This window comes from Nelusetta ayraudi, unplaced genomic scaffold (assembly GCF_046127955.1).
Source record: "Nelusetta ayraudi isolate G7.1 ecotype Tasmania unplaced genomic scaffold, CSIRO-AGI_Nayr_v1 ptg000027l, whole genome shotgun sequence".
NCBI lineage: Eukaryota > Metazoa > Chordata > Actinopteri > Tetraodontiformes > Monacanthidae > Nelusetta > Nelusetta ayraudi.
In genome coordinates this window covers 5795807-5822854 of record NW_027466077.1, presented here as the reverse complement: position 1 = coordinate 5822854, position 27048 = coordinate 5795807, and the positions used below count along the sequence as shown (strand labels likewise).

The window sequence follows — 27048 nt, the reverse complement described above, 5'->3', positions numbered from 1 at the left end:
GCTCTCTCTGTGTAGACAGTGCCCAGCATTAAGCGCCAATCAAGCCGCCTGATGGACAACCTCTTTATTTCTCGTCAGTCTCACATTCTAGACGCTTATTTTGGTCATTTCTTCAACTCGTGATAATTTGAATTGTGTACGTCTGCACTGAATACTGAACAGTTTGGGTGCTTGAAGTGAGTTTTCACACTGAAAGAAACATGCAAACATTCGAAAATATTCCTGCTGTAGGGCTTAATAACCTTCATGCCCTTGTATTGTACAGGTGCATTGGATCCGGTTCTCCTCAGTACACACAGTGTATCCTCAACAGCCTTCACCTTTGTTTACGGCAGCGCTGGAGAGTTTCCGGACGGCGTAAATTCTTGAAAAACCTTCCTCTCTATTTCTCTTTCCTTTGTGAAGGATGTTTTTTTTTTTTGGAGGTTCCAGCCTGTTTTTTTTTTCTGAGAAGAAGCAGCAAAAAGACAGAGAGGCAGAAAAGAGGCCCTAATTGCAATATTGGCCGCGGCCGGGCCGCTCCTTTCTTTCATCAATAGCGCACTCCATCAGCTTTTTCCCTGTCCGCCCACTCCGCACTCATCTCCACTCCACAACGTTTCGTCCTGCGACAATAGAGTAAAAATGGCCAGGCGGCCTTGCTTGGATTAAAGAAAAAATAAATAAATAAAGGAAATCTATTTCTCTTACTCGCCCGCGAACACAGTGAGCCTTGCGCACACACAGACACACAAACAGTCAGACAAATACAGTCATTTATTCCTCCATGTGCTGTTTTCTCTATTGCTAACCCCCCTCCTGTTTCCGCTCTAAAGACAGGAGGTCGCATATTTATTTTGAACACTTTCTCTTCCAGCCGCGACAGCGTTAGAGATTGAAATAATAAAAAGAAAAGAGCTAATTTATTGGGATATAAAGCAAGTGGTTGGTGGAGAACGGAGCCACGCAGGACGCCCCGTATTGCATTTTTCAACACAGGTCGTTGTTCGCTCATCACCGAGGAGGAGCCACCGGACCGATGATGTGTTACATCTTAGGCCCACAGGTCAATGGCTGTAATTGACAAGGGCTCATATGGATATAGGGGTGATGAATGAGTGAAGGACATCCTGGGCGCAGTGAATCAATCGGGCCAAATAAACGAATGGTTCCATCTCATGGTTGGAACGGGAGCAAGTATGAGAGTCGGCGCTGCGCGCACCCAGCACCAGTACGGGCTGCATTATTGGACCATCACTCACACTTTATGAGCATTTTTGTGCTGAAGCAAAAAAAAAAGAGAAGAAAAAAAAAACAACAACACTGCGGTACCTTTGATGGCTTTGTGGTCGTGAAGTTCATTGATCAGCCCAAAGAGGTGATAAAACCATAAATGTCCCCCACCCTGCTGAAATCTTTATTGGAAAAAATAAAGAAGTCATAGTGTGTAATAGGTGTGCATGAAACATGATTGGAGTCTTGAAGGCATTCTGAGCGTCAATATATCTGGAAACTTTCACACTCCCAATCAAATCTTGTCACCGCTTGCGTCTTTGCCCCCCCCCGCCCCCCGCCAAGACGAACATCGCGAGGTGCAACGCTGCGCACAAACTTGGAGTTTAATGGAGACACACAGCAGAGATTGTTTTTGCAAACCTGTCCTTTAATCAACATCGTACAGTGACGCAAACGGGCAAACGCTCACATCGATGTTCTACCGACAATTCAACTATTTTCTTAAAGGTTTCTGACATTCAACAGTGCAAAGTCTTAACAGTAGTAATAAAACAAACTCTTTGGCATCGGGAAAGAAACTTGCAACTATCTCACTTTTTTTCTTGTTTTTTCCAAAAGCACATTCTTCGACTGTGGCGTGTACCGTATGGTTAGAAAACTACTCAAGTGAACTCAACGGAAGTCCAGAGTCGTGTATCTGGGGGAGTGGAGTGTATCTGAGAGTTGTGCAATGAAATAATTAAAAATAACCTTATTAAAAGAAAAAAAAAAAAAAATCAAAATTCTGAGGCAAAATGCTTTTGAAATTTTAAATCGACGAAAAACAGAAATGAATAATTGAGTTTTGAAGAAAATCTGTACTTTCATGAATTTTACCTGCTACTGAACTTGAACAAAAAATACATATATACTGTCTGCATTTACTGTGTGAGAAGAGCAGTTTTCATGCACGCCATCTGTTATGACTGAGGAAATGGTTCGAAAGTGTTCCAGTGCTAACGTCTCTCTAGAATGGACCCTGTTGAAAGCTTCTTTGTCTCTTTAAATAAGAGGTTTTACAACGTAAAAACACACACGCAAAAAAATCTCCAATATGGAAAGTCAAGAGCTACTCTTCCAGACTGTTGGACCTTGTTTGAACTGTGGGGAACATTCACCTAACTTTCAGCAAGGGGTTACTTACAGGAAGTCTAAGACTTGGAAGAGGCTGGAGGGTTGTTGTTGGTTTGGTTAAGACGCAAGGCGAAACAAACCCGGATAACTAAACAAAGAATCTTCGCTTTGTTTGGCACTTTCTGACGCGAGGCTGAGGAGGCCACGGAGGGGGGGTGGGGTTCACAGCCGATCCCGGGCATTCAAATTTACGAGAGGCGAGCGCTCGATGGTCCCAGCTGGGGATGAAGCCGGAGCATCTGCTCAGCAGAAACAGTGAATAAAACCTGAACAGAAGGGGCTTCACTTTGCGAGACTGGAACCTTACATCCAAACTGTTACACAACAATGGGCGGGGATTTTCAAAAACCCATTACGAGCGAATGGGCCGGGCGCTTTTCCTCAAGCTTGCGTATTTCACAGAACAAACAGTAATGGTCGTTTCGCAGCCGTAGCCGCTGCCAGCTGGACTAAAGTCTTGGGACAGTGGGCCGGGGGATTGAGATGAGCCCTTGGCTTCACGCGGCCATCACGTCCGTGTCACCGTCCGCGCGCTGCCTTTGTCCTGACGTTGGCCAAGCTGTGCAGCAGCCTCTTGGTGAACAGCGGGTGGCTTTTACCGCAGTAGGTGTGCGTCGTCTTCAGCAGCTCCTCCTCCAGGGGATCCAGCAGCGCCGCCAGTGGGTCAGCACCGAAAGGGTACTGCGACAACAAAATATCGCACACCGGGTTAAAATTCTCACAAGTTCGACATCTAACGATCAAAACTCTAGATGTGCGACAAATTTATTAGTTAAGCCATTAACTTCACTTGAGAGCAACGCACCGCTAGCTCGCTCAGTGGACTATAAAGTCCGTGTCTTTGTCGGAGTGCAGGATTTTTTTTTTCCAACATTCTTTTCTTTTTTTCAGTTTGGGGCAATAGTCGTAAGATCAACATCGTTTGCTCTTCTCGTACGTTCCCTTCTAATTTTTCAGTTGTGTCTATCGTTTGTCGCAAAGCTTCTGTTTCTTCGTTTTGTTCAGATCACATTTGACCATTTGAGATTTCTGGCTTGCAGGACTAGATTCTATATCGGCTGTGGGACGGAATCCTAGCGAAATTGTTCACTCACTAAAGAATCTCTTAGGATTTTCAGAATCCTTAAACGTGAACTCCACATGAGTCGGACTTCACAGGCAGAACGCCTAGTTTTCCAAAAATAAATGGGATGAATTGGATCTCCTGTCCCCTCCAGACAGGTGTAATTGGATGCTGAAGTGGCCGTGGGAAGTTTGAGGGAAGCACAGCTCAAATCCCAAAACTCCTACCAAATTCCCCCCCGAGGCCTCCACTCAGCTCCCTGCTGCTCCGACAAAAAAAAAAAAAAAAAAATCGATGAGATCCCCTCTGTGAAAGTGGCACTTTTTGGGGAAGATATCGTTCCCGAGACGCATCAAGGCCTGAAATCCGCCCTGGCACGCCGCTCCAAATCTAATCTGACCGGTCAGCAAAGCCAAAAACCCACAAAGGAATCACGGAAGGAGTCGGCGCTGTGATACGGGCTCACTGTCCGGCGATAAGCGGGAGGATTATGGGAGAGATTTCGCGTCTCCTCAATAATGAAGGAGTCTTTACAACGCTCCGAGGAAATCAGAGGGGAATTACCGCCTTTTTAACGCCGGCTCATTTGCTTGCAGTTGGCTCGGCGGCGCCGGGTCACAAAGGGAACGGCGGCTTTATGAGCGGCATCGCACACCGTGGTCATAAAGTTGCATTTACAGTGGCCGCATTGATTTCTGAGCCGCCGCCCACGACGCGCACGCTCGGACACTAAACTCGCCATCGGCTGTAAAAAATTTAAATGCCGCTTCCTGTGGCTCCGGTTGGGAGGGGCGGGCAAGGAGGAGCACCGCCGTCGCCTTTTTTTTTGCAGCTCTTTGTTTTCACACGGTGTGGAAAGAGTCGGGGGGTTTTTTCTCCTTTTGTTTGTCTGGACGCTGCGACTTCACACGCCAAGCAGAGTGGAGCCACCTGAGACGGTCAGGTCGACCCGACACGGGCGCACTGTTTTTCGAGAGGCAGCACGGCTTTCCGCAACTGCAACGTCGCATTGGTAGATTTTACTTTTAATAGTTAGAACAATTATACAATTTAACGATTTTTGTTGCTGTTTTTTTTACGAATCTTTGAAGTGGCATTCTTTTTGGATGATTTCTTCAAACCTAAAAACCAAAATATCAATCAAACTTTCAATTCCTCAGTGATAACATAAGAGATCACATCTTTTGAAACTAAGCTTTAAAAAAAAAGCATCAGCGAAATTCACTATTAATACTCCCCTGGATTTAATGACAAATGACCAAGCTGTGTAAAAATATCCTAGCGTGCCAGCATAGTCGCCGTGCTCTATTAAACTACCAGCACTCATTTGTCAGTGGAAACGCTGTTGCCTGAAAACCAAAGAAGCGCGTCTCCTGTCTGTGCCTTTCAGTCACAACTCAGTCTCTATTCATTTACTTTTCATGGTTCATGCTGGCTCAACAACAGAGCTGTTGAATTGCCCGGCTGTATGCCTGTGTGTTACGTGTACGTGTCTTGTAGGAGTGACTGTGAGCCGAGTTGTCAGAGAGTGTGCTGTGTGTGTGAGTGGGTGTGTCCATGTGTCTGTGTGGAGTGTGCTGCGTGTGCTGTGTCTGACTGCAGGATCAATATCACCTGGAGAGAGCTTGGAGTATAAAAGGAGGCGGAGGATCTGCGACTCACTCTTCTGTCTCCAACTCGGCCACACCCACAGCCACAGCGTGACCACCCAACAGTGGGTTTCCCTGGTGTTCTCTGTTTTGTGTTTAGCATTTAGCTTTGTTTTGTGAAGTGGTGAGTTGTTTAGTTGACTTTTGTTTGTTATTAGTAGCCGCCCTTTGTGAGTAAAGGATTGTCTTGCATCCATCAATTTATTTAAATCGTTCTTGGTTTTTTTTTTTTGTTGCCAGAATCGCCTTGTGTTGTTTTAGCCTTATTAAAAATATACTTTATTTGCATATACGTACCACGCTCTATTTTTTCCACTACCCGTATTTAATTGACTATGTTAGTCCTGGTTACCCCTAGTTAGTCTGGGACGTAACACATTTGTTTTGTGCAACGAGCTGCTGGTTTTGCTGCTGAATGTGCAGGGACTTGGAGCTCCCGCTGCACACAAATGAGGCAGAAACTGATAAAATGTTGTGCCCAGTGAGATTAAACACACAGTGAGATCAATCTATACTCCTCCGTCCCCCCCTGCCAGACCAGAGTTAATCACACGTCTTCCCAAGTGTCAATACTGACATTGGCTTTTGGGAGGGCTTGTTTACTTGTGTGTGTGTGTGTGTGTTTGTGTTTTTGCGTTCGCTCTGGGGATTCCTGCTCCTTAGTAGCGCCATATAAAGCACAAGGAACACGCAACAAGATCTGAATTGATCCCTTCCTAAAGAGTTCCTTTCTTTGTGTGACTGCAGGCCGAGGATCAGGTGCTACTCTGCACCGCGTTCAATTCCTTGTTAAGAGCCGGACAACAGGACTTTAACTGCCTTCGGCTTCATTAAATAAACGCCACTTGCATCGTCAATATCATTTACGGCGCTGGTAAACAAACCATAAACGTCTCCACGGGAGGGAGGAGGGGGTCGGGGGGGGCCGGGTGGATCGGGGGGCTTCGGCCAGAGGCTACAAAAAAATAAATAGTGAAGGTTTTTTGTTTCACAGCGCTGCCGCGTGTCGTGTTTTAGTGTCAGCTCCCGTCTGAAATCCCATCATCTGCTCTGTGATGGAGGTCAGAGGTGTCAGCGGGGCTCCTTTCATCGTACGCATCACCGCAAACACTTTGGGTGCTCAGTCCTTGTGGGGCTTTCATGTCTGTTTTTGTACCTGTTTAGAGAGTTTTCTCTTACTTTTTTCAAAGGAAATCATTTGTAAAAAAAAATGCAGAAAACCCATCATGCGTGTTACTGTGATTACAGTGGATTCTGCAACTCGCACACGCGCATGCAAGAGAATCTATACGCACCTCTCGTATGGCCTCGTAAACAGCCCTGAAGGCGGGCTGTTTGCCGTCGTGGTAGACCCCCCGGTTCCCGTGCAGGATATACACGCCGTCCTCTTCGGCCGACGCGCAGTTGCTGCCGTAGATGCAGTGGTCTGGCCGATAGTTCCACTGGCACGGGAACTCCAGCAAGCACTCTAGAAACGGTGATTACAGGCAAGGACAGAGACGTGAAATGCTGCTCCTGAAGGATATTGAAATGTTTCTTTAGGGTTTTTTGAGGGGGTTCCTCCGTTCCGACTTGCCAGGATTGTGGTGAAAAATGATATTGAGCAGGTCCTGGTCTCCCCACGTTATGTTGAGCTTGTATTTCTGCAGCAGAGGCATGAGCAGTTCCTCCCAGTGCAGCCCCACGGAGGTCATGTCATTCTGTAGGAACAAACACGCACACAGCGGTCAAAAGATGCCTTTCCTGTATCAGGTTACAGACGAATACTCTGGTTGAGCCCTCAAAACAACTGCAGGGAAAGGGCGACATCGTGTGGCAAAAGTCAGAAGTACAATTTTTATTTTATTTTTATTTTTTTTAATCTTTTTTTTTAGAGAACCTTGAAGAACATGCTCCTCAGCCGCGTCATGTTCATCAGCATGACTCCCGAGTTGACGCCCGTCCTGCCGTAGAAGGGGTGGCGGGCGAAGCGGTTGTACCAGGCGATGCGGGGCTCCTCGTGCTCCGGAGCCATTGCAGCCAGCTGCGTGGAATTAAAATCGGAGAGGAAGGACCAGAGGCGGTCGACGGGCTGCAGGAACAGGATGTCAGAATCCACGTACAGGATGGAGTCCACGTGTTTTAAAATCAGCTGCAAGGGAGAAGATGGAGAACATTGACCCTGTCGATCTGACTCTGGAGGCTAATTTAGCATGCGTTGTGCTGCACGTATAATGTTTTCAGTTGAAGGTTCCACAAATACATTTATTTATTTGTTTATAAGTTTATTTAGACAGGATATCGATAAACACTGTGTAAATAAGCAGTCACTGTAAATATGCTGGACTTCGCACTGCTGCAAGATTTCATCCGTAGTCCCCAACAATACAACAATTAGCATTCATTCATTCATTCATTCATCTTCTATCCCCGCTTATTCCTATTCAGGGTCACGGGGGTCTGCTAGAGCCTATCCCAGCTGTCTTAGGGAACAATTAACATAAAGATAACAATTGACATAAAAGATATAACAATATAATATATTAATTGATATAAAAACAATTGAAGTCCATAAACATTCACGCATATATAATTATGCTTACACTATTGCACATGTGCCAGCCTTAAACATACAACTGCACACACAAGATTGACCCAGATTAAACACGGTGCTCAGTAGATTGTTTGTCCAATATCCAGTCTGAAAGTTGTCCTTTAAGAGATCCAAAAGTCCGACACTGTCTAACATTAATGGGTAGCTTGTTCCATTCTACACACCCTTGGATTGACAGCACGTTTTGAGAAAATGTTGCGCGTCTGAATTGTACCTCACCGTCCCCTCTTGTGGTAGCTCTAGTCCCTATTTCTGTATTTGCAAAGCATTGTGTCTCGCAGCGCAGACACGACGCACAGCTCACCGGTAAGAAGAGCCTCTGAGAAGCACAGGGCTTGAAAAGTTTCTTCCACTCGGCTGCGTTCTCGCTGGGGAAGCTGATGGGGTAGACCGTGTAGTTGAACTTGGAGCGAATAAAACCAGGCCACGACTCCAGCTGAAATGAATAACGCATGAGAATATGTTGCATTAAATTATCAGCGGGGGGATTGCCGAGGAATATCCTGACTGTCACGCAATCTGAGCACCGGCAGCGGTTGGCACAACTCACAGCTTCCATGAAAGTGGCGTGCAGCTGGTCTTCGGCGAAGATGTGCACATGCAGCCGCTTGACGCTGAACAGCACGGCCGACTTGGCCATGGTGAGGGTCTCCTGGAGCCTGTCGCCGCAGGCCACCACGGCCAAGTGCATGGGAGGCTCGGGCGCGCTGGGAACGTCGTCCGCCTTGATCTGACCCTGCTGCCGCATGATGTACCTGTTAGACAGCAGAGGAAGGGGGATGAATGGACTCGTGGATGCTGGGAGTCTTTACAAATATAATTCCAATAGCCGTAGAAATTAGCATTAATATCATTAACACAATTTATTAAAGTCATCACATTTCAATTAAAATAAAATAAATTTTAAAAAAAATAGTAAAAAGTAGTTTCAGAGTTTAAATATTTATGTATTTTATTTATATATTCATTTATTTTCCCTCAATTATAGTTCGTTTCATCAGGTTTAAATCAGAGCTGTGGGCTCTTTACTTAACTTGACAAACTTGCAATCAAGACTGAACAACAGGAAGTAACTTTTTATTTATTTAGATTATCAGTCTAAATCCCGCTATTACACATGCCCAAATCTCGCGTTACAACAGTAGTGCTACGGAGACGGACGTTAACGTTGCCTCTATTGGAGTGTAACAACACTTTCTGTCCGTCGACGTCACATTCCTTCACATCACAGCGGTGCCGCAACACTCAACGCTTCGTGTGTTAACACACTAATGGAAAAATAAATGGCTTTTTTTTTTAAATAGCCTTTTTCAGGCAATTACGTCAAACACACGAAAATGTACCTACCTATTGTACCAATGTGGGACCTGGGGCCGAGTTTTGTCTACGACCCCTCGCCTGCCTCCAGGGACCCTCGGCGTAAGGGAAGCCGTCTTTGGGCCGTTTCCTCCGACCGGTACTTCCGAGAGAAGCAGTTTACTGTAGACGTAGAACCCTGAAAATACGGCGAACACCGTGCACAGAAGCAGTGCACGAATGTAACGCCGCATTCTGCAAAGTTTGTAATCTCGACACGGAGCCCAAGTCACGACATCGTGAGAGCTTTTTTCAATAACAGTGAAAGCGCCCGCTGTGGATACGCACTTCCGGTTGTGACATCGGAAAATAAACTAAATCGTCCGATACAGTTCCGCCCTCTGGTGGCCACTCAACGAAACAACGCTGTTCCGTTTTATTGCTTTGTATTGTTTTTGCCACTATTACTCGGTCAACATTCTTCTACAATAATATGACAATGTACTGGTTTATCCAAGTTAGCTCAATTCACAGAATAACTCTATATGTTTCCCATGCTCCTATGGATAGTGCTGTAGTGTTATTGTGGTGAATTTTATCTCAATGCAAGTTAACAAAAGCATTACAAATAAAATAATACATTTATGGTGGATGAGGCCTCCTTGCTCAATGCAGCTGTGCTTAAAAAAAATACATACATTTAAAACGTTTTGGGAAGAAAAAAATGTGCAAAGACACATACCAGACCTCAAGAAGTGGCGACTCTCTACTTCATGAGCAACATATTTTTTATTACGAGTGAATTAAATAACTTGCATCTTCTGGTCGGCATAATAAAGGAAATGGGCTTGTCTGTTCACATTGAAGTCACGTGAAGTCCACTTTAAATAAAAACAACAACAACCCGTTTCAGTCATTGACATTTGCCACGAAGATAACGATGCATCTTTTAACCAAATTTTATGGACGCACTCATGCTTTTATTTTGAAGACACGGTCGAACTTCCTGATCTTTCGCCCTCGCCACTGCCGCCTTCACTGAACGCACACCAGAAGAAGCAGGAGGTCGGGACCCTGAATTGGGGGAAGGGTGGGAGCGATCAGCAGTGTTTACTCCCCCCCCCTCCCACCACCACCCACCCCTTGCTCGCTCTCCCTTCTGCGGCAACTTTTCAATTGGTTTCACCTCTGAAAAGGCCCATTCATGGTCTTTAAATGACCATCCGTCTTTATTGAGAGAAACGAGACAAGGGACGCATGCGTCAAGTGCATTATCATCCAGTGTGGGAAAATGGAGTTACTAAAGGAAGGACCTGCCATTTGCATACTAGATGTCATGAATATGTTGGTAGGGGACAGTTGTGGATTTCTCTAATCTGCAGAACCAGACAAGTCCATTTCTATATGCTCCTCTATCCAGACTGTGCTATAACACACTTCAGGTATATGCCCACCTCTGACATTACAAAGGGCATAAATACCTCTTCCAGGTTGGTGACAACACCACCAGCGATGTGTTGTTGTTTTTTTCTGTGGGAGGCTGAAAACAAAGGGCTAAAACTGCTTTTCTTTTCGGGAGATCTATAGTTTATTTGGATAATTAATTGTGTGCGGCTGCTCCACAGGGGTCCATCCAGGATGGAAAAGATAAAGATCTGAAAACGGTCCAACATGGGACCTTCATGAGAAAACCAAGTCTGCACATTTAGTGGAAACAGCTCAACGAAGAAAACTGACACAAGGTGGCAAAACATAATAGAAGTGCGCAAATAAAGAGACACTGTGTCAGTTTCAATTTCATCTTCTTTTTTGGACGTGTAATAAACAAGTTCACACCTCTCGCAACGGGGGAGGGGTAAAAAAAACTCGAGCATGGCAAAGCAAAAAAATAAGAAACCAAAAAAAAAAACAAAGAAAAGAAACAAAAAAAGCAAAAATGACACCAACACATGTTTACGTGTCTTTCTATTTTTGCCACACAAACATCTGTCCCTCCAGTGTCCCCCACTCCAATACCACCCGTCCCCACCCCACCCCACCCCACCCCCAAGGGCCCCCAGGGCCACACGTCTAGTCCCAGCTAGTGCGGCGGCCCCTCCCCCAGCGGGAATATGTCTCTGACACATTGAACAAAGCTAACAAACTAAAGAGACGTCGCCTCTCCCACAATTACACAAAGATCATATTATTATCATGCCATGGGAGGGGGGGGGGAAAGTTCTCTGGATCTGTGCTAGAATACAAAACTTCAAAGTAAAACTCCCCACTGTCACACTGGTTTGATGGAGAATACAGTCACATCAAAACATCGTTGCACAATAATGTTTTTTTTTGTTTGTTTTTGTTCGTTCGTGTGTGTGTGTGTGTGTGTGTGTGTGTGTGTGTGTGTGTGTGTGTGTGTGTGTGTTTTTTTAAGAAATATCCATTTCCTCTGCGTAGTTCTCTACATGTGTTCTAAGTTACTGAGTCGTTTGGTTAAACTTTACTAGTTCTGAATGGAAGTTAAGTACTTCTTCGTCGACGCCCATCGCTTTGCTACATCAAAACGGAGGAATTTCAACAGTCTGAAGTCCATCGCTATCAAGTGCCGACACGCGCGTGCGGCTTCTGACGCGGCGTCGAGGGCGCTGGCTGGCTGTCCACGGCGGCACAGCGAGTGTGCAATCCGCTTTTTGTCTTTTTGCGACTCCGAAAACAAACTCCTGCAGACCTGGATTTGAAATTAGCTCTTGGTCATCCTAAAAAAACAGAAAAACAAAAAACAAAACAAAACACACACAACGTTGATGTTTGTAATGACTGTAAACGCATGGTACGTCGCTGCTGGTGGGCCGACATGAAGGTTATTGAATGATCGGGTAACAAAGGGTCATTGTTTATGTGGTGTATTTGAAATCCATGCCGAGCACTTCTGATAGCGGGATAAATAAATAAAAGGTGCATTAAGTGATTTTTTTTTTTGTGAGTAAAAGAAGCAGGAGGTTTATTAGCTGCTTGCCATGAAAGAAATTCAAGGGCCCATATTAGAACTATTTTCTGACATCTTCTTTTCATTGTGGATTCCAGTGTAGCAGCGCTGCACATTTATTCATCACCTGCAATCTTCATATTAAGCCCTCTGTTCACAGCCTGCCACAAAAGCGCTCCATTTGCACTCCTTTAACTCTAGCAGAGAGTTGCAAGGTGGAACAAGCAGAAATCAGTATGTTTCCTCATTTCTGAGGGCTTTCACTGACAGGACAGAGGCCAACGCCGGGTAGAAAATGTCAAGGGAACAGTCTTGTGTAAATGCTATTTTTGTATAATATGGGACCTTCAATGAAACTCTGTTGTCACTAATATTTGCCCGATATTTACTGTCTGTCTGTCTACTCCAAAAACAAATAAATCACTTAATGCATGTTTGCTGCAGCTTTTGACACACTGTACAGAGCGAAACGCTCGCAGACGCACTTCAACCTGATTTGTATCTCCGACTTGGCTGACTGTGTACGAACAAACTCAAAGAAAATAAAAGAAGTAAAGTTCTATTATTGGCAGAAAAACTTAAATCAATCCTTTCCCCTCCAGAATCAAACGATGCCTCTGACGAGAAAGAGAGAGAGAGAGAGAGAGAGATAGAGAGAGGGAGCGGGAAAGACAGATATCTCATTCAGAACCCGTCCATCATTGCCGAACGTTAACAGCAGACGTCACCTGAACCCCACAGTCTGGCCCTGACGATGTGGGGAAATGCACGGTATGGCTGCTGCGCGGCGCCAAAAATAGTCCCTCGGCAGCAGAGGCAGTCCAGAGGAGGAGGAGGAAGAGGAGGAGGAGGAGGAGGAGGAGAAGAAGAAAGCTCGGAATATCAGGAACAGGAACAGTTTTTTCCTTTTTCCGTAGTAGTGAGGTCAAAAGGGTTTTAGTGTGAGGATACTGAGAGTGTTGCGGAGGTGCGAAAGAGGCGGCGCTGTTGTCTCTGATGTAGGAGGGGGCCTGCAGAACAGGAAAGAAAAGCGTCAAGAGGCGACAACTCGAGGGGAGTCGAGCTCGTCCCGTTGGCCGGCTGAGGTCCAGTTCAGTCCAGTTTCGTGGTCGAGAGCGGACGCCGTCTCGGCGACATGTCCCCGCGGCGGCGCAGCGTCAGGCGCCGCTCTTTTATTTTCCGTTTGCGCCAAACTCGGGTGGGGGAAAAAAACGTAGAGGGAGGGAAAGTGTGTTTCGTATTGCTTTCTGAACGCAGGACTCCAGTGCTGGAAGTAAAAAAAACAAAACAACTACGAAAAACAAAACCAAATAAAGGGGAAAACTGTTTTAGTCAGTTTTGCCACGGGTGGAGGAGGGGTGGGGTGGGGGGTGGGATTGAGGATGAGAAGAGGGTGGTGGGGGAGGGGCTTGGTCTGGCGCAGAGGGGCCGCCTCAGTGGGACTCGCCGTTGACCGAGCTGCCCTCGCCCCGGGGCGAGGAGGAGCGCGACAGGCCCCCCCGCTCTGTGTTCTCTGAGCTGGAGCCGTTCTGGCTGTGGTGGTCGGCGGCGGCGGAGGAGGCGGTGGAGGAGGCGGAGGAGGCGCTGGACGACGTGGCCGAGGTGGACGAGGGCCGGGCCTTCTCCTTGAAGTCCGTGATGATCACCGTCAGGTCGCCCACCGTCACCTCCAGGTGCTGGGCGCTGCTGCGGTCGATGTTTTTTAACCTGGGCCTGGCGAGGACGGCGGGAGAGCGGTGAGGAGAGGGGGAGGAGCAGGAAACGTTGCAACTTTTATTCATTCCTTTTACCTCATCTTCTTGTGACTGTTCTTCTTGAGCGCCGGCTCCCGGTCGCTCTTCTCCCGCTCGGCTCTCTCCTTCTTCTCCTTCTTGGGCTGCGAGGGCAACACGAACTGCTGCGTTACCTGCTGCTGCGAGACGAGCTGCGAGACGGGACGAGGCTTCCTGTTTGGGTTTTTTTTTTTTTTATTTGAGGGGGAAAAGACACAGAAAGAGAAACGGTAAAAGAAAAGGATTAGTGAATTCAAAGAAAGGAGGAGAGAAAAAAATCACGGGGGGGGTGGGTGGGTGGGTGGGGGCGGCGGGGGTGACGACGACACGTGGCTTCACGCTAGCTGCCTTGCCATTATCAAGAGCCAATAATCGCTGCCAGCGCCGCTCGGGGACACGGAGCCGCTCAAGTGTTCTTAACGCCGGCAGCCGGTGGCGACACGTGAGGCGAATTCCGAGTAAAAAACGCCAGGAAGTCGCACTGCACCTGCACAGGATTGTCAATACAAAGGGGGAGAACAATCAGAGCGAGAAGGACGCTGATGTAATGTGGTCCTCCGAGCACTGGGTGGCGTGTGGGCAGGGCCAGTTCAGGCTGGGCGGTTGCTGATTGGCAAGAAGAAAACGGTTTTGATTTTTTTCGAAGTGCAATCAATGAATAGGAGAGTAAAGCGAAAAGAAATTGAGTTTTTCTTTTCAAAGACGCAAACCCAATTAGCATTAGTGGCCACAGCTTAAGTGCGGGGACAAGGTGGACTTCTAAAAATACTTGCAAAAATGCGTGTGACACCGCAGAGTGACACCAGATCACCACTTATCTTGCTATTCTTGCTCAGCTTAGTTCCTTATTTTCATGCCTTGCACACCAAGCAGTGAGCAACCACCTGACAGCGGAAGACGGACCGCCCGCTCTGCGAAAAAACGCGAAAATCAAATCAAAAAATAACCGGTGCACTGTTGACTCCATGTTCCGCAAAACCAAAAAAAAAACAACAAAAAAAAACTGCCGCACGGCGCCTGGAGAGCAACGCATTACGCAACCGGCCTGGCAACGCTTTGCACGTGAACATAGCTTTTTTTCTCCCTTCGGTTTGCGTTGCGTGCGAGCGCAAGTGTGCGTGTGTTGGTGTGTTTGGCTCGAGTCCTAGCCGAGAGGCGAGCGTGTCGAAAAAAGGCCATCTGTTGAGGGAGCCGCTACGTCTCAGCGCCCGATTTCCCCCCCCCCCCCCCGCATCCCTCGCATCCCTCGCATCGCACTCGCCCGCACGCTGGTGCGCCGGGACGCACGGTGGGAAAAGCACAGGGGAGCGACCTGTTCAACGGGTGAAGCGGGTCCAGATATTCTTGGAGCTCGGTGAGGTTTGCAGTATTGTGGAGAGGTTTGGAGGAGTACTCACAAAACATCATCAAGAGCAATTAGAAAAGTAGAAAAAAAGAGCAATACGTACAACAATACGTATACAATTATTGCTCTCAAATGTGAATATTGAGTTCATAAATAACATTGAGGATCGATATTTCGCCATGTTTTGAATTACACGCTTATTTGTTAATTAATCATCCGCCTATGACGCATGTTGGAAAATCACAGAGCTAGCTTGCTTCGCGAGCGGTAGTTCACTTTACGGCAGTCATTAAGTACATTACAGCCCCTGTCAATACTGGCGTTTATAGTGAACTGTAACACTATCCCTTATCAACTGTGTTAATTAGGGCTTATTAATTCGATATGTAAGTGGTAAGAAATCTGTGTAAGGTATTTAACTGTGATAAACATTGCATATAACCTTTAAATCATGAATTAATATACCTGCGATAGAAAAAATTAAGCTATGTCACAGATAAATGCTTTGTGTGTCATTGTTTTGGTATATTTGAGTACAACAGTATAACACAGGTGTGAAGATTTAAGCAAGTTAGGTTAAACACACGTCCAAAATACAGTTGGTGGTGAAAATAAAGGAGATAATCGTGACTAATTGAAAAAAAATAAAAATGGACAGATTAGTCGACAACAAAAATAATCATTAGTTGCAACCCTAATTTATAATGGATGGAGAAGGGGTGGGAGACAGAAGCTAAGCTTCTTATCACTTTTCAAATATACATTAAAAAAAAAATTTAAAAAAAAATCTGAATTTAATTGTATGCCGTTTTTTTTCTAAATGCCTTATATTCAAAACAAATGTTTCAATCAATCCCAATTGGAGATTCATCCGCAACATTAGCCGCAGCGCCAGGGCCAAGTGTTGCTGTATGTTTTGTTTTTTTTTTGGCCAAGAGGAGCCGTTTGGTGTCCTATTTAGCCTGATGCACCGCCGCGCTGTACCTCATTTAAAAGGGCGGTCTGAGGCCGTGGCTGTCGTCTTAACTGTGCCAAGATGACCTAAATTGGGGCGCAGCTTTTAAAGACCATCTCCTCCTCCTCCTCCTCCTCACCCCCCCCCCCCCCCCCTCCCGAGTTATCACCGCCTTCACAGAACGCGCGGCGATGCTAGCGAGGCCCGAGCGAAAAATGCAAATGGGTCTCTTGGCCTACATAAGACGTCTGTTCGGAGGAGGAGATGCAGAGATCCGTCTAATGCGTCTGCCGCAGAAAACTGCTGACGCCGCCTCAAATAATAAGAAGGTCCTCCCCTCAGTCTTTCTGTGCAGCTCTGCCTGGAAATTCTCCCCCGCAAAGAAAAGAAAAAACAAATCGGGTGGGAAAAAAAAACCCTAAAATTAACGACTACTTTCCAGCCTTTCCCGCCAACTTGCATACAAAACCAACGATCCTCCTGCACCCCCCCCCCCCCCCCCTTTGGCTCTGGAGAGCCAAAGAGTGCAAAAAAACTTATTCACACCTCCCGTTCCCTTTCCCAACATTACAACAACACTGCGCGGGTTGATTTACAAGAGCAGTCCTCGTCATCTTGAAGCCATCGCAATCTCTTGCCTCAGAGCAACCCTTGCGAAATCCGATTTTCTTTCTTTTCTTTTGTTTCGTCGACCCCGAACTCTTCCGTGTTTTACACCGGAGCGGGTTTTTGCTAATCGAGCCCGTTCAATAACCTGGAGGTGAAAGAGGAGACTGACAACCTCATGTTACGGCCGCGGCAGAAGCGTCGGGGGCCCGAACAGCACCGCCTCTGTTAACCCAATCAGACGGGTGATTATCGGAGCACTTAGACCTTCTACTGCCGACTTCCATCTGGAAGCCCAAAGCGGCCCAGTGTTTGTGTGGGTTATTGATTCCAAAAGGGATTTCTCTACCCTAATGTGACGGGACTATTCTTCCTGACAACAACCGAGTGCTCGGGCTGCTGCTGCTGCTGCTGCTGCTGCTGCTGTTGGTCCATCACACAGCTGCTCACGGAGTAGCGCGGCCAGGAAAGTAACGCGGGGGGGGGGGGGGGGGGGGCTTGGACAAATCTATAAATTCACAATTAGACTCAGCTGTGTGATGAGAAACTAGCCGTGGATACGGGTGCAATTATTGAAAATAGTTAGGTGATGAGTTCCAATTCGCGGGGGAGAGTGGCCTTGCCAGCGTGCCAACAGGCACAGCAGCACCACCTGGGCTGGGGTACCATTCCAAATTTTTTGATACAATGCCAATTTTGATACCTTGGTTTCCAGTTTTTAGTTTGTTTTTTTTTTTCAAAATTTTTCAAACCAGTTTGGACGACGATAAAAAAAAAAAAACAACCCTGCAATTAAAACACTTTTTATTTTCCATTCTACTTGTGATTCAAATCAGGATTTCCTCCAAACCACGTTTGTTGTATTCCCGTCCTTGGCCGCTACATCCTTGGCACAAATGCTGATTTATGCTTTATTTTGATCCACCTTAATAAAGTGGAGCCACACTTTGGACTTCTTTGGCACGATGCTAATTTTCTCTCAAAGGTTTACTTTCTTGTATAACGGAATTTGGCATCGAAAAATGATTTGTTTTTCGATATTCGATGGGCTCGGAGCATTTCGGTCGGAGCATATATCGAAAGTTTGGTACCCAGCCCAAATGTGGACTAGCGGAATGGACAAATATCACTGGATGCCAGCAGTTAAGGCGACTGTTTGAGGCCAAAGTGGCTACTGGCAAACTGTGTCGACGTCAATCTCTCAAACTTGTGTCCAAAAATAAGGAGTCACGATTCAGGGACAATGCACATTTGTGTGACTTGAAACATTGAGGGCAGAACAACTTCAGGGGCTAACAGTGCTAACAGTGCTAACAGCTCACAAAGGCACTCAAGCAGATGGTTGCCGGTACGACTCCAGTGAAGCATTTAACCGTTCCATCCATTTGCCCGCGACGCCTCCGGCTGACAAAATTGCGGAGGAAAACATTTCGGGTCGTCTTTTGACAACTCGAGCTTTTATCCCCGAGTGAGAGACAAAAAAAACAAAACGCATTGTGTGCTGCAGACTGGAAAGAAGCTGCAAAGAACAAGCGGCCTCTTCTGTCACTGATCCCTCACACATTTCACTGACGGGAGAACTCTGGCTGACCCCGTCACAAATATGTAGACGCACACATACGCATACACAGACACAGACACACACACACACACACACACACACACTTGTCTATCTCTGTCCGCCCCCCCCCCCCCCCTCCCCGCGCTACTTTTTCTCATGCACCCGTTGACCTTGCACCCGTCCGACTCAGTATAAAATACCCAAACGCCGTCCGAGGGGGATATCTCGATATCGCCTGTTACCGATCTGATAGCCAATGGTTTTTTTGAATCTCAAATTTGTTGAGAAGAAGAAGGGGGGGGGGAGAAAAGAAGAAATAATCAGACTTGGATGATTCGGACATAAAGGTCAGCGCTGCTGGAATGGGCGACTGACGCAGATGTTGCGGTTTGGCGTTGCGAGCCCATGAGTCGACAAATGGCCTTCAAAAACAGCTGCTGGGATTACTCGGCTGTGCCAAAAAACCCCGCCAATGACGAGGTTGTGCGAGAGGGACTTTAAGCGGAGTGACGTGGTAAAACGCAAACAGCTGTTTTTTTGTGGATTTATTGAACCCAAACGGAAAAAAGTGAAAAAAAAGAGGGGTGGGGGGGTGGGGCAACAATAATGACAAAAACACTCTACCACGTTCGGGGGGGAAAAAAAACACAAAAAAAAACGATTGGGTCATTTTCATCTTGCTGATGATGCAACTGCCTGACAATAGCGGAGGCTTTGAACGTGTTTTTGGATGTAAAAACAAATCCCGACCGTGGAACTTTGCAAATAAAGCAAGTCATTTTCTATAAAGATCCAGTCGACGTGGCTTCCACTCGTTCTCGCCGCCGACCCGTTTCGCCCCCTCCTTCGCGCAGGCGAGAAGCCACTCAGGTGTAATTGCGCTTTTGGCTGGAGGGACGCTCATAAAACAGAAGGCCACGGCTGAAAGCAGTCCAAGAACTCGACCGCGGTGCCGTCGCCTCAGACGGGCCCGAGCGGCCGTTCGCGCCTTATCGACGTTCGGGGAGTTCGGCATCTGAAGCCGGTTATCTTTATATCTTCCCCCCCCACTCCAGTTCCTCCTAATCTCCCAGATTCAAGAGGCAGACGTACACTTGACGCAAGTCAACACGTTTGAAGTGCTTGAATGTTGAACTGGAACATTTTCAACTCCTAAAATCCGGAACGAACGAACGTCTCCGCAGACGGCGTTTGTGACGAGCAGCCCACAGGACAGCATAATCTTGACGCACGCACGGCCGTAAACAAATGGCAGATTTTTTTTTTCTTTTTCTTTTTTTTTTACGCCCCGTCAAGCGCTCGCTGCATCCGGGTCCGCGCGCACGCACGTTTGTCAGGTTTCCTGTCGGCAGGTTGCAGGCTGCTCCCGGGAGCTCCTCCAACCCGGTGATTAATGTCTGTCCCTGCCTCGACATGCAAGCGGCCAGTGTGTGTGTGTGTGTGTGTGTGTGTGTGTGTGTGTGTGTGTGTGGAGGAGGAGAGGGAGAGACAGATGGCGCTCCACGTCCTGTGGTTTATGACACCTTCCACAGGACGCCACAATCTCCTCTTCTCTGGCACAAAAGGCCTGCCTGCACGTGCGCACACGGCCGCGCGCGCGCACGCACGCGCACAGAGAGCGGTGTGTCATGCATCAGTGTCGCCGCAGTAATTACGGGCTTATCGCGTCACCGTAATCTTGAACCGCGGTGAGGCGATAACAGCCGGCTGCATTGTCTGTGCACTCACTGTTTGTGTGTTTTCTTCCTTAAACGTTGTTTGGTTGTGTCGTGTGCGTGTGCGTGTGCCTGTGTGTGTGTGTGTGCGGGTGACTTATTTTCAATCACTTCCTCTGATTGGCGAGGCTTCAGCCCGGTGATTAATCTTTTGCGATCCGTCAACCCTGCACGTTGATTCTATTCAATGCCGACGCAGCTTCCATATGGTAGCGGATTTGCAAACGGGCTCGAAATGAAAATTGTAAACCCGCCCACCGCCCATCAATTTTGGGGGGGGGGAGGGGGGGGGGGCACGGTCGACTGACTCGTCAATCATCGTCCGCGTCCGTTTTTTTTCCCACAGAAGTCGGGTCTGATCTCGATGACACGGCAGGTGTCTGTCTGTCTGTCTGCGCTTTGAGTTGTTGACGAGCTGCTCGCTGTGTGCTTTCAAAGGATTACGCTGCCAAGAAAGAAAAAAAAAAAGAAAAATGGTTGGGGAAAAAGTCCTCGTGTCGGCGGCAATTTACAAAACTGGTTCAGACTTGTGTGAGCGGCTGTCTGTTGCGACGAAGCCGGTCAACAAAAAGGCTCAAACCCATTCAGATGGTCGACGTCTGTCGATCTCTGTGAAATGTTCTTTTCATCTGATTTTCACGGCAGGGAGACAATAAAAACTGTCTGCGTTTGAGTCGTGTCAATACAAATACGCGCAGGTAGCGGAATATGGAATCGCGGCTCATTTGCATTTCAAACAAACGCGTTCCCTGCCTCCATTGGGAAGCTGTTTTTTTTTTGTTTTTTTTTTTAAACGAATGCACATATTTTATGATACATAACGTGCGCCGAACACGACGGTGATGGAGAGATAAAGAATTTATTTCACTGCACGAGTTTTGAGCTGCATTTTGATCACTCAGAAATGGAAAAAAAAAAGGAGCCTGCCACAGTCTCTGCTATCGCAATCGGTTCCAGCGGGCTGATCCGTGCCTTGTATTTCTAATGGATATCTAGCAGGCAACCAATCACTGGCTGGAGTCGCACAGTCGCTTTGAAATGGGAACCATTTCATTAGCATCGTCCACGTGAGAGGCTTTTCCCTTGTGCGGCTGCAAAACTGATTGTTTTCAGGCGATTCTGGTTGGGCCTGTTGGTGAAACCTGACCTCTGAAGGAAACAACAAATAATACTAACCTCAATAATAGAAAGGCTCTCATCTGACGCTAAAGTCAGCTCATCAGTTCATTTTCCAGCAGACGAGTGCTTCGAGTCTGCTAGTGAGAAAAGTCCATCTGTTACTGTGGGTTGTGCTTGCTGGAACAGACATCGCTGGTAATCGTCTCCTTGTGATGTCACAAAGGGCACATATGTGTAAATACCAAGTCTTTCACACCCCCAGGACGGTGACCAGACCACTGAGGTCTGAAAGTTTGGTTCAGTCTGGGATCTTAAAACTGCGTAATGCGTATTTGATCATTTCATATAAATTAAAGGCGGAAACAATTCCCAAAATACACATTCCAAATATACCAATTCCCAAACTGCTGCTACCAAAGAAACAGAAATTCCATCCATCCATTTTCAATATCCGCTTCTGAACTCAGGGCCACGGGGGTCTGCTGGAGCCTCTCCCAGCTGTCACAGGGCGAATGCAGGGTGACACCCTGGACCAGTGGCCAGTTCATCACAGGGCCACACACCTACGCTCAATTTAGAGTTCCCAATTCTCTTCACATGCATGTTTTTGCACTGTGGGAGGAAGCCGGACAACCCGCGCAGACACAGGGAGATCATGCAAACTCCACACAGAAAGGTCCCAGGCCCGGAATTGAACTCACAACCTTGTTATTGGGAGGCTAACCACTGTGCCACCGTGTCGCCCAAAGAAAACGCACACAATCATAAATGAGGAGTTTGAATTTGAGCGACAACATTTCCTGCAGCACAAAATGCAAGAGAATGTTTTTCACGGGAAGGCTTCCTCACAACCACCCGCTGTGCACTGCACATGAACTGTGAGGGGAGGGGCTTATGCAGAGGTCGATGAAGCAACATCAGATAAAGGAGCCAAACAGTCGCAGGGCAGCTCGTGCGGGGATACAGAGGCGACGACACGCCAAGGTTCCTGCTCGAGCGAGGAGAGGAGAGAAGTGAACAAAAGACGAGGGCGCCCACGGACCGGGGGGGGCGGGGGGGCGTGACCGAGCTTGCCGTCCCGACCCGCAAGAAATAGAATGCTGCTAAACGAGCTCCGGTGAGCACGCACCTACGCACGCGAGCACATGCACAGAGAAAGGTAGCGTCTCCTCCGGTGGCAGCCGACTCGTCAGAGCCGGGCTCGGCGAGCGGACGCAGGTGGCGTGGGCGAGACACCGGAGAAGGTCACTGAACGCGGCACTGGGAATATTTGCCCCCCCCCCCCACCCCGTGACATTTTTCACGGCTCTCCCGCGACGGCACGCCTGCTGATCTCCGGCCCCTCACCTCGTGTCTCGCTGCACTCAGACGTTAAGATGACAATCATCTGAGATCGCTGCTAATGAGCTTGGGCGAGAAGAGGCTTCCTTCCTTTTTGGCTAATGGGTGCTGTGCTCAAAGAGGAGGCGTTTCCGCTGACGCAGGAATCAAAGTGGCGATCTCGCACTTGGGCCCTCGCTTCTGTCCATCAAAGAAGGTCACGACGAGGCTCAGGTTAAAGGTCCAGTGTGGAATTTTTTTTTTTTAAGGACGCCTGCCTGACAACGCGTTTTGTATTTAGTGCACTGTCAGGTGAGCTTCCTTGAAAAAAATAAAAAAAATAGCGGTGCAAGGTGGCAGCTGACTAGGAGCAAGACCCTTATTGCTCGATGTATATTCTTCCATAAATGAACTGTTTTAAGGGTCGGAAAACCAAATTAGTAAATGAGGGTGCAAATGAGCATACACTTTTACTCATACAATTTTACCCACTGGACCTTTAAGTACCTGAAGGCAGCATCTCTCATCACCTGGGAGAGCAACGCACTTCAGCCAAGCACGTAACATCCAGCGGTGCCCGTATTTTGTGGTAAATGGACTGAAGTTGTCTTTATTCTAGTCTGCTGACCACTCAACATCTCACCCCCAGAGAGTGGACGATGCCGCCAAACCACCTATGAGGGGAACTTACGAGTAAAGCGTCGTGCCCCGAGGACGCGCCGCTGCTCTCATCCCTGTCCAAACGTCCTACGCGACGACGTCGTCAATTTAATTTTACTTCGGAGTCAAGCGTCTCGATGTAGGCTGCAGTGCACACAGTTTGCCGCGGCTTGCGGTGCTCATAGCTGTTTTTCTTTAACGGCTTTGAAGATATCGTCGTACCACGAGACTTGGACATCCTTTACATCTTCCGCAAGCAGATTCCACTCTGCGAGCGCCGCACGTCGCTGAAGTGCCGATAGAATTAGCGGCGTGTCGGGCCACTTGGTCACGCCCCGGATGTTGTTATCAAAAAGCGAGGCGATGGAGAAACAGCCTTTCTGTTAAACTCTAATTGACAAACTGAACCACTTTCATTCCACTAATAGCCACGGGGTCCCTTCAGGAGGTCAACTTGCGCTATGCGACACCTGCCCTCTTAAACTACTTCTCTCATGATGCACCCCGCCGACTACCTGCCATCCATCCCTCTATCTCGGGGGGGCGGGGGGTAAAAAGTGAAATTTCACACCGATTCTTCGCGTCACAAGGAGCACTGAGATCAGCACAAGACGGCCTTTCCCTCATCCGAAAGAGCCGGGTGGAGCGACGACCTCCGGGCGGCGGGCGGCACACTTTCTTGCAACCTTGGGACGGCCGGCGGGGGTCGCGTCGAGCATAAATCCGTGTCACCGCGATAATGGCTCAGTTGCGCTTATTTAGTAACCAGCGAGTGGGAGGCAAAATTGGCCCACATTTATATTCCGCGCCTCGTTTTTGCCCTTTTAACACCTTCGGCTTGTCAGCCAAGAAATCCGCTCGTCCGCCGTGTTCGCTCGTTACCAGATGCGGCCACCTGTTTGGCGGTTTAGATTTTTTTTTTAATTTTTTTTGCTGCAGCGACAGTTGAGTCGAGGAGAGCGTTTGTTGGCAAGGACCGTTTTCCGTGATACACAGCGCAAAAACGCCGCGCGTCTCTGCTGCACTGCAGTCGGGAAGCCAAGTGGGTTATTAGCATTAAACAAGACCTCCTCTGAGTTTCTAATTTGGTCCCGGAGCGCTGCGGCTGAAGCCCGGGGATCCCGGACGCCCCTGATCAAAGTTGAGCTTTTGCTGCTGGTGATTTGAAGGAGGAGGAACTTTTAAGCGTGTCCTCCATCAGCCGCGATGGGAAGCCTTCTACCTGACCTCTGCGTTTGAAGCCGCCGTGTATTTTTGTGCAAATTAAAAAATGTGGGGTTTTTTTCCCTCCCCTCCCACAGAATAAATGCAGCCATGTGTAAAATTTGCATGTTGAGTGCATCTGCATGCAAGCGTGTGCTCGTGCGTGCGCGTATGTGTGTGTGTGTGTGTCCCTCTCATGACAGCAGGGCTGATTAAGCTGTTGCATAGTAATGAGCTGTGGCTGTCTGTCTGGCAGCTGCTCTGACAACCCCTTTTCACAACTAGCCCTCCCACGCACGTACTCACCCGGCGCGCGCACACACACATACACGCACGCAGCGTACAATAATTCTGAAAAAAAAAAAGAGGCTACGACGCCACTGATGTGGCGCTTCTGTCGTCACCGCCGCCACAGTTAAATCACCCACAAAGTTCGTGCAAGGCAGGGTTAGCGCCGGCGCACGCCACCGCACGCCACCGCTGGCAGCACAGCCGCACATCCTCTGCCGCCCCCCCCCCCACGTCCCCCGAACCCTTTTGTTGTGTTTACATCCTGGTAATGACTGTCGCTCAGGAATAACAGTCATTTCCTGCTTGGAACCACAGAGTCATGAGCATGCGTGCGTGCGTTTGTGTGTGTGTGTGCTTGAGGTACCTGTGGGGTGTTTATAAGGGGAGTGGCGTGCCCTCCCTCGGCCCTACTCTTTTCTTTTCGCCTGCGAGATGATGGATGTGTGTGTTTGCGCGTGTGTGTGCATAAAGAGCGTTCCATCCTTCTTTCTCGCAGAGGTCAGTGTCAGTGCGGGGGCGTGCACATGACGGCCGAATGCAAGGCTCTCGGGGGTGGGGAACACAAATCCAAGTACTTGTCGTACCGTTTGTCTTTTTTTTGCAATAAAATAAAACATTCTTTTTTTTTTTCTTTTTTTTTTTTTTTAACGGAACCTCGACAAGGAGAGGCCTGACCCGAGGCATGTTTGTTTTAAATGCAAAGAGGAAGACACGGCAAAAAAAATAAAAATAAATAAATAAATAAATAAAAAGGTTTAAAAACACAATTGCTCTGGTGATTCGCAGTAGAAGAGGTGAGATGAAGCTGCCTCTCGTTTAACTGGGGGCAGCCCCAAAGCCATCAAAGCCTCCCTGGGTACGCGCTAATGCAGAGCGAGAGACCGACGATGCATTTTGTAATCTATCCATCCATCCACCCATCCACCCTAGGCATCCGTCGTCTTACCTCGTTGATGTCCCCTTCCTGACATCACACATCATGCACTTGAAAGCTTCCGCCGTGTTCTTGTACGTGCACACGCTGCAGTCCCAAAACCCCTCGTCGGAGGGCTTCGGTTGACGCTTCGGCCTTTGGGCACAAGGGGAGGGGGGAGGGAGAAGAAGAAGAAGAAGAAAATAACAATAACAATCACAAAAATGGTAAGCGGCAAATTGGGATTGACGGGATGAAAATGGACGGCCGGGAGAGGTGAGGAGAGGGCCGAGAAGAGGGAGAGGAGAGGCGGGAGGGAGTTGAGCTCGGCATCCGCGGAGGCTATCGGTAGCAAACATCTGGGTAAAGCCGACGGGATTTTGAGGGGGTTGAGAAAAAAAATCATGAGCGAGCGGCGCTGTGATCCGACACTGTAATTGGCGATCAGGTTTTAACACCCTCGCGCGCGCGCCATCACGCGCACACACTCAAACACACACACACACGCGCATCGAGAAAGAGAGCGAGCGAGAGAGAGAGGGAGGGAGGGAGGGAGGGAGACCGCGGAGAAAACCCTTTTTTCTCTTTAATGGTGCGCTTGTTCGATGCTCGCTAGCCTCGATAGCTCGGCCGCGGCGGCTCGCCACTTACCTTGTGGGACTCCTCTTGTCGCCCATGCCAGACGAGGGTATATGTGGAGGCGCCGAGACGAGCGCAAGCGCTGTTTATCGCCGTTTATTCGAGCCGAAGAAGCGATGCGCCCGTGCCGCTCGGCTTCCAGCTGTCGTGGAAACTCCGCTTGGGAGACGGTCACGTGACGCGGCGCGGCCAATGAGCGGGCGCCGTGGCTCTCCGAGCGAGGCTGACATTCCTCTTGATGAATCCGTGCCGCGTTCAGCGTCCGGCAAAAGGGCTCGTACAAAGGGCTTCGACGCGTGCTTTATTTCTTTTTTGTTTGTTTTTAAATAATTTGGACAAACGGGCAAGCCCTTACCCATCTAAAACACGGTTAGAGATCTTTATTTACCCAGAATCGAGGCATTTTGTGAAAAGAATAGTCGGTGGGTGTCGAGTAGGGATATATCCAGTTTTACAAAAGCACATGAATGAAGCTAAAGCCAACAACAGCTAATGTTGTCGTTTGAAGCGATATGTGTCCTTTCTGGCGTCGCCTGAGTCGCTCTCGACGGGGAATCCTGTCACATCCATCGAATTTTGCACCGACTGACGCAATCTGCACAGAGTGTGCAAAAGATAGCAACATTCATTTTTTTCCGGGGGAATCCTCCATCCATTTGTGTCGTGACGGAAGCGAGCATCAGAGCACAGCCCTGGCAAAAATGACGTTGCTTTGCCAATGTACGGACGGTTGCTCGGTACCTTAATGCTGTAACAGAAAGGACGTGCATGCGGACCCTTTGTTTTGGGATTGTACGCAGTCATTTTTGTTTTGATATGTTGCAATTCTGTGTTGGAATTTTACGTTCATTGTTTGAATCCCTAAAAATGTATTGTAATTGTTTTATGGTCCAGCTAAAACAAGCTTTTGTAAATATATATTTATTAACAATGACATAAATGAAACCAAAGCCAAAACACCTGTGAAGACGACTCCTTCCAATGGTCAAAGC

At 48.0% G+C, this 27048-nt stretch overlaps 2 protein-coding genes and 1 long non-coding RNA gene across 3 annotated transcripts; 1 reads left to right on the top strand and 2 right to left on the bottom strand.

Annotated features, from left to right (window-relative positions):
- Positions 1-1621: 1621 nt before the first annotated feature.
- LOC142890957 (glucoside xylosyltransferase 1-like) lies at positions 1622-9565 on the bottom strand. Its single transcript, XM_076030321.1, has 7 exons — positions 9041-9565; positions 8244-8448; positions 7998-8129; positions 6980-7231; positions 6677-6800; positions 6396-6568; positions 1622-3069 (listed from the first exon to the last, which is right to left on the bottom strand). Exons 1-7 carry the CDS (start codon positions 9241-9243, stop codon positions 2908-2910), a joined length of 1251 nt encoding a protein of 416 aa, XP_075886436.1. The 5' UTR covers positions 9244-9565; the 3' UTR covers positions 1622-2907.
- A 1657-nt stretch (positions 9566-11222) lies between these two features.
- On the top strand, positions 11223-11567 carry LOC142890964 (uncharacterized). Its single transcript, XR_012927160.1, has 2 exons — positions 11223-11356; positions 11406-11567. It is a non-coding gene; the product is annotated as an uncharacterized LOC142890964 (long non-coding RNA).
- On the bottom strand, positions 11372-26982 carry yaf2 (YY1 associated factor 2). The gene is made up of 4 exons (XM_076030333.1): positions 26069-26982; positions 25451-25573; positions 13748-13903; positions 11372-13670 (listed from the first exon to the last, which is right to left on the bottom strand). Exons 1-4 carry the CDS (start codon positions 26092-26094, stop codon positions 13391-13393), a joined length of 585 nt encoding a protein of 194 aa, XP_075886448.1. The 5' UTR covers positions 26095-26982; the 3' UTR covers positions 11372-13390.
- Positions 26983-27048: the final 66 nt, after the last annotated feature.